General features: G+C 34.5%; 1 protein-coding gene across 1 annotated transcript; it reads left to right on the top strand.

Moving 5' to 3' along the window:
- Positions 1 to 292: 292 nt before the first annotated feature.
- LOC133172318 (protein DDI1 homolog 2-like) lies at positions 293 to 7,604 on the top strand. The gene is made up of 8 exons (XM_061307179.1): positions 293 to 585; positions 2,015 to 2,227; positions 2,485 to 2,611; positions 2,721 to 2,848; positions 3,557 to 3,685; positions 3,903 to 4,006; positions 6,228 to 6,411; positions 6,894 to 7,604. Exons 1-8 carry the CDS (start codon positions 321 to 323, stop codon positions 7,097 to 7,099), a joined length of 1,356 nt encoding a protein of 451 aa, XP_061163163.1. The 5' UTR covers positions 293 to 320; the 3' UTR covers positions 7,100 to 7,604.
- Positions 7,605 to 7,938: the final 334 nt, after the last annotated feature.

Genomic DNA, 7,938 nt, shown 5'->3' with positions numbered 1-7,938 from the left:
TTTTAACCTAAAAAATAATTCATATAAATACGAAAAATCAACTCATTTTCTCAACTTTTTTCCTCGCTTCAAATTTAACGCCATGTTGACATTCGGAACTCTCTAGATTGATTATAGAAAATGCACAGAGTACGAGTTATCGCCCGTGTTTATTTTGCTACATTGCCAATACACGGAACGAATTCTATCGTTAAACCGGGTCCGTAGGACAATATCATTTTAACGATAGAACGTTCTATCTAACAGAGAGCATGTGCAATGAAAACGGAAGTACTTCGACAATGTGTTTTGCATGATACGACAGAAACCAGCACTAAGCAATGCACATCACAGTTACCACTCTCTCTGATCAAATATTTTCACTAGATGTTAGTGAAGATTTAGAACTCGAAAACTTTAAAGCATTATGTGAATTTGAAATAGGCATTTCGGCTTCTGAAATAGCCATTTTATGGAATGGTCGACCACTCCATGATGATAAAAGAAGTCTGAAGTCATATGGGATTAAAGATGGAGATATGTTGTTGTTGCAGCACATGCATGGCGTTCCACAGACCCCACATAGTCCTCAGCAACCTGGACCAGGTTATTCCAGACAGATATTCTATTATATAAAAGTTCATTGCCAACCTTGGTACATTTCACACCCATTCTATTCATATTTTGGCATGAATTGTTTTTATGATATTAGACTTCAGAGTCAGTTAACAAAATTGAGCCAACTCTCATATGATGTTACTTATGGGAAGCACAAAGACTGACAGTAAAGAAAACTTGATATTTAAAAAAAAAAAAAAAAAAAACAGTAAAAAGGAGGGAGTATTTATCCAGTAAAAAAAAATAAACTTGCACAAAAATTCTGTTAACAAAAGGAAAGGGGTAGCAGGGTTCTTGAAAACCATCGGACCATCAGTCCAGTGATACATTTATTTTGTAAAGACTACCAAAAATCTTACTGTTATGACCGATTAGCTAGGGGTGTCCACACTGTGGCTCAAACCTACAACAGTCAGATTTAAAATCCAACGCTCTACCGACTGAGCTAAAGGGTTAACCCACTAGCTAGTGCTAGCAGGAGCATGGCCTCACTATATACAATGCATAGCCACTTTTAACTCTGTTACACTGTTGTTGGCCCCCAAGACCAACAAGAAAAAAAATTATTGATGTCTTCAATGTATTTCAGGTATTGTGATTCCATCGTAATAAATTCAGTCTTAGTTTATTAACACTCTTCCTTTTTCCATACGTCATAGAATATCAAACTGGCCTGATAAATAGTTAGCACGTAATAACAGGAAAAGTGATGGAAGCGACAATGAGAGGCCTCAGAGGGGGATGAGACATGCTTATTCGAAAGAAGAAGCCCAAGTGTTCCTTGAAGGAACAATCATGAATTGCGAAGGGAATAATAATAAAACGTAAAGTTAAAAAGTCATAACACAATTTATTTTATATAGCTCACAGGGTTATCCCTAAGAACTGAACTAGCCAGGCACATTAAAAAAGTAGACGGGTGTTTTGGGCTTCCTCTCCCAACACAGGGTGAGGGGGAATACCAGAATAACCGGGGGTTTACATCATTATAGGTGGGGAAATTCCCCGGCCCCTGGGTCTTAAAGGACAACCTTTAGTTCATCAATTGTACAGTCTAACTTTGTGAGTGCTGCAGGAAATGTATGGGTCCTGCAAGAATTGCCTCCAAGAAGGACCTGTAGTCCTGCTTGTTGGTGAAATTTTTCAAGAACTCTGAGATAGCAATTATAGATATGACATTATTTCCTATCAACCATTCTGTGTTAGATATAAAGTATCAAGAGACAAAGTAGTGAACAAAACATTGTATTGAATTAATCAAAATATACACATATAACTTTATTTTAATTCAATAGAGGTAGGATTATCAGACAGAACAAAACACTACTTACTGAGTGTTTTCACAAGACGGTGCTTCTAAACGTGATTATGTAGTGGAATCAGCTTGTCACAAACGGAGATGTGTATTTTATTGTAGGTGTTCCACTGATTGATTTTGGGAGTATAAATATACCAGGTCAGCCTCAGGCCCAGGGCCCAAGTGGTGCCTCAGGAGGAGGAGCCCGTCGACCTCTTGCCCCTGATGACCCTGAGGTCATTCGACAAATGCTGCTCAACAGCCCTCATGAATTGTCACTTTTAAAAGAAAGAAACCCGCCCCTGGCTGATGCCTTACTTAGTGGAAATAAAGGTTTGTTTTATTTGTGAATGTGGAAGGGAGAAAGGAGAGGGTGTCAAACATGCTTGACACCATTTAAGCCAATGTGAAAGTCGTAATCTGTAATCAAATGAATAAATATATCCAATGTGTGTAAATTAGATACTGTTAAATTTTGTCATTAACAGTTGTAGAAATATAATGTAAATTTAATTAATGAAAATTTACATGCACTTTTGATTCAAATTGAATAATATTTCAGTTTCAAATGATTTCATTGCATTATTTAGAAAGGTTTGCTGAGGTTTTTAACAAACAGAGACAAGAAAAAGTTGAAAAAGAGAGAGAGAAAATACAGCTGATGAATGCCGATCCATTTGATCCCAATGTTCAAAGTGTTATTGCAGAAGAAATCAGGTTTTTGTCCACATATTTTGCTACTCACTCTGTCACATGAATATTTTCAATTGTATACTGATGGCATAATCACAATACATGAATGATATATTCAACATTTATTGTACAGAATGAAGAATGTTGAGTCCAACATGGAGAGTGCTATTGAGTTTGCTCCTGAGAGCTTTGGACAGGTTGTGATGCTGTACATTGACTGCAAAGTTAATGGACATCATGTGAAGGCCTTTGTGGACTCAGGTTAGGAACAGAAAATCTTATGTTTATAAATGTTTATTTAAGAAATAAATATTATAATTTTTTTTTTGATCGAGGTATTATGAAAACTTGGATGAAAAACTTTGTCAATGCGGGTAGTGCATTGATGTAAAAAGTTTTCTGTCCAAGTCTTCTTTGATACCTCAATCATCAAAAAAATTGTTAGATTTATTTTCTTTCATTTAATATTTATCTTTCAATGATGAGATTCCACATGAAAATGAATGATTCAGATTGCCTAACATATATCTTAACTTTAGCATGACATGAGTGACCAGGTTAAAGTTCATTTCCAAGTAACTATAAGCCCTATATTGACCAAACTTGCATGGATGATACATCTAAGGATGCACACTACTAGGTTAAATTTTTTGAAGCAAATCTCAATTTCAAGTAACTATAACCCCTTTGTTGACAAATCTGCATGGATGATACTTCTAAGGATGCACACTACTGGACTTGCTTTGGATGCTGAATCTGACCTACATTTTCCAGATGAGTGGCCAGGTTAATGTTTTACCATTACCAAGAAACTATGTATTTCTATTTTGTATTTTACATGTACTTATATATGTTGATTTGCTAATACTGTAGAAGTTCATATACATTAACGGTCAATGTTTCCGTATTTTCATGTACATAAACTAGGCTAAAATCTTTAAAATTCAGTGCGTTTTATTGATGATTTAGGAGCCCAAATGACCATTATGAGTCAGGAGTGTGCGGAGAGGTGCAATATAATGAGATTGGTGGATCAGAGATGGGCAGGTATTGCCAAAGGAGTAGGAACACAGAAAATCATAGGACGAGTGCACTTAGGTTAGGAATACTTCAATACAGTAATGCTAGTTATGTATCTTGGTCACATTCTTGGATTCTGAAATTATGATTCTAGTGTTTGATCAGTTTTTTAAAAAAGTATACAGATTTTACATGTATATATTTTGACAGTTCTTCTATAATTTATTCTAGCCATAAAGAAATTAATAAAACTAGATATCAATTAAGAATACTGCTTTATTTTACACACCTATAGGTCAGATTCAGATAGGCAATGATTTCCTCCAGTCCTCTTTCTCAATATTAGAGGATCAACCCATGGACATGCTTTTAGGACTGGATATGTTAAAAAGACACCAGGTATTTACCAGTATTACAAATTCAATGGTAGATTATGTCTTCTGGCTTCAATATGCATAACATGCTTAAACTTTTGTTAACTAAACATACATGCCAACTTTTGAAAATTTCCTTGGGGGAGATTGCGCACAACGACATTTTTCAAAGTTCTAAATCCACGGCATTTTGTCGTGAAAATAAGTATTTGTTGGTTTGTTTTTTAAATATCAGTCTAATACCTTGTATCATATATTATCACTACTTCATAGTGTTTTCTTCTCTATCAACTTCAACAAAAACACAATATTATTTGAAATTTAAAAAAGAAAATTTTAATCAAAATTATTTAATATGTTAATATAAAGATAAACATTCCCCCCCCCCCCCCTGCCATAAGCAATGCAGATATTACATGGATAAGGATGTTAAACTTAATTACAAATAAGCTATTATGCAAGTTACTAAAAGAGTTCATGCAGTTACTGTTTTTGTCTGTTGGTAAATTACACATTTTATAAAGCTACTAAGTCACAGACAATTTATTTGTATTTTTTTTAAATGAAAGGGAATACTAAGAAGTCACTTTTAATGTTTTCATACAAAGTCTGTAAAAGGCATGGTACGTCTTCTCCTTTCTAACTTTTTGTGAACCACTCCTGGAATTCTGCTTTAAAAAACTAACGGTTTGTACTTGCAGACCATAGTACCTATGTTGCAGACGCATCTTTTCAAGTTGGATTTTGGCAGTGTCTTTTCCATGATCAATGACGTAGTTCGTAATTATAGTGAGAAATGCTGTATTTCCTAAACTTGAAAACCTTTTATTAACAGCTTATACGTATATTGTCAAATTTTGCTGTAAAGTGTGATCTCGTCATAAGTTTGTATCCTGTCGTGTGTATTTCTAAAATTTCCACATCTGGCATGATTGTCTAGGTTAATATACACTGTTAATGAGAATCGGGAGCAATTAAAACCACAGTAATGACTGGTTGCACAGTTGACACCTTGTTGATTACCTGTTATCAGCGGCAATAAACATATATCTACCGATAAACATTCGAACTGCCATCTTTTTTCACACGGAAATGCGGTATTATTCAAAGCGGATCGGTAAAAAATCCGGAATTCCTAAAAAGCGGTAGAAATGGGATTTAAAAAATAGATCGGTAGACAAGCGGTAGGTAGGGTTAAAATCGGTAGACTCCCGAAAAAATCGGGAAAGTTGGCATGTATGTAAAGTGTGCTGTTAATTTTGCCTCAGATCAGAGTTCAGCATTGAAAAGGTCTTAAATTTCAAAGATTTAGACAGTGCATACAGTGTTTTTCATGATAAATAGATCAGATTTACATCATCTCATTGTCAACAATGTAGTAACAGTATATACGTGAAAAATCTGCTGGTGTGTACATGTACATACATGTATATTCATAAATTATACAAAACAATAATTTATCTTTGGCTTTCTCTAATAATACAAGTGTAATGAAATAGGTGTCTAATAATTAAGCATCTCTTACTTCAAATTCAGAATTAGGTTTCTGTATCCCCTATGTCAATATTCAGGTCAGTTTGTTCAAATGTCATTTTTTTAGAGTTTCATTTTCTCACAAATGGTCAGAAATTCTGTACAAACTTTACCACATTATGGAATGTCAACATTCAGTCTGGTAAGGTGCAACACCCAGTTGAGTTCAAGGTCACACTCAGTGACTCACTTCTTTGTAGAATTATCTACCATTCCTTTTTTTTTTTTTTACTCAGATGAACTTAATTCTTACAGTACATCTTTATGCTATGCATGTATGCGTACTTATGACAGAGATAAGCAGTGTAAATTTATGCAAGGCACATTCAAGGTCATGTTCAATTACTTATAAATGAACACACTGCTTTGATTAAGTGAACTTAACTTAATTCAGTTGAACATCTGTATCTCAGAAACTACCGTTATCATGTTGAATACCACAGAAAAAGACTCTCAACCAAAATTATGAATGCTCATTTTAACCTTGAAATCTTTAAACCTTGGATGCCTCACAATTTACTGACAGTTGTTCCATGTTTGAGATATCATGATTTGACTCTGTGTCTACAATAATTACCAACATTATCAAACTGTATTAGTAAAATCATTGAGGAGGTAATCTGTTCTTTGAAACCCTCCAGATGATGTCAATTATTGCTCTGTTGTACAAAATTTACTGGTTTAAAATTGCTGGTTTATCTCTTTTTTGCTAGTGTTGTATTGATCTGAAGAAAAACGTGCTCATAATTGGAACAACAGGAACCGAAACTCGATTTCTGAGTGAGTCTGAGCTTCCTGAACAGGCTCGACTCAACTTTAATCAGGCCATGTCACCCAAATCCCAGCTGACAGAGGATGCTCAGTTAGCAGAAGCTATAGCCAAATCACAAAAAGAAGGTAAGGAAGGACATAGAGAGAGAGAAACCAATGTTAGCATAGGCTTAAACAATCTGTTAAATCTTAATAAAACTTAATGCATAAGGCTTGTACAATATTCTATAGTGAAATGCTTTGAAAGAAATTATTCACACTACTGTGGAATCATCATCGTTCTTTAGGGATCAATGTTCGTGGATTTGTGGGTAACTCTTAGCCACAAATTAATGTTCCCACGAACATCGAAACACGCACACATTTAGCACAGTTGATCTATTTATCTTAATAAAATATGCAAGTTACCCATGAAATCACGTTCCCATGAACTAGTCAAATTTTTGTTTATCCACGAACATTGACCCCAATTAATAATGATGATTCCAAAGAAATCTTGTAACATTTTAATTTCGAGCTATAAATATTACTTTTTGTAAGTATCACTAAATGACGGTGATTTGCAGGGGGAAAAAAAAAGCTTTTTTATTTACGATATTTCCTTCCAGCCTCACAACCTGGTCCCTCTAGTGACAATAAAACTGTGACCCCAAGTGCCTCCGTAAAACCAGACTTCCCAGAAGAGGTCATTCAGAGACTAGTGCGCAATGGATTCACAAGAGAAGAGGTGTTACGGGAACTAGCAGCTGCTAATGGCAATGCAGACAAAGCATTAGCAGCTTTGTTTGCTAAATCCTTCCAGCTTCCAAAGTAACGAAAAACAAGTAGTATGAATGTGATGAATGGGATAGCATGTGATCATAATTGTGGAGGTTGTTATTCATCAGGGCTATTATGAATCAAACTTTATGTAATGTGATGTAAAACCATTCTCCGTCTCTCCATTAGTATTTATCAACTGAATGTTTTTGTTGTTTATACATGAGTTACTCTGTCTAATACAAAACTGCACTTTCTTGTTAATGAGTTTTATATGATGCTCTTGTTTAAGCTCCAATAAAGATTTGACACCCAATGCTATAGTTTTACATGTAACTGAAAAGGACATTGTGTGATATCTATAACAATGTAGCAAACACTATAGTACAATTATCAGTAGTGAATTAGTATTAAGCAGATATTATGATGATTTTCATGACAAGCTTTCATTAACAGGGGATTACTGTACTTTGTTACCATTTTATTTTTGAAAAAGTTGCATGCATTTAACAGTGTTTATTTTTAATCATGTACACACACACATTAAACAATGAAATGAATTGTGCCTTAATTGTTCAAATAATTAAAATCAAAGGCCTGAAGGGCCTGAGAGTCGACTCGCTTGAGTTTAATGAGCTTTTTCATACAACTGGACATCATACCTTATATTCAGTTTATACTGCTAAAGAGATTGAACATGTATGTTCAATTAAAAAATTAAGGGCTTCAATGCCACCTCACATGGGATTTTTGTAATTTATTTAAAGTCTGGGTTTGTAAATACACAAATAAGATTACATCATGTGACAAAAATTTTGAAAAGGGATCTGAATACATCTGCTTAAATTTGAAAGGGTCTCAATATATCCCATACCTCCAAAAGTAAAACAAGAG

Source organism: Saccostrea echinata, unplaced genomic scaffold, assembly GCF_033153115.1.
Source record: "Saccostrea echinata isolate AGI-Se365-2 ecotype Australia unplaced genomic scaffold, CSIRO_AGI_Sech_v1 ptg000054l, whole genome shotgun sequence".
NCBI classification, from domain to species: Eukaryota; Metazoa; Mollusca; class Bivalvia; order Ostreida; family Ostreidae; genus Saccostrea; species Saccostrea echinata.
Note: the sequence above shows the minus strand (reverse complement) of the source record. Positions and strands in the feature narration are given on the sequence as shown.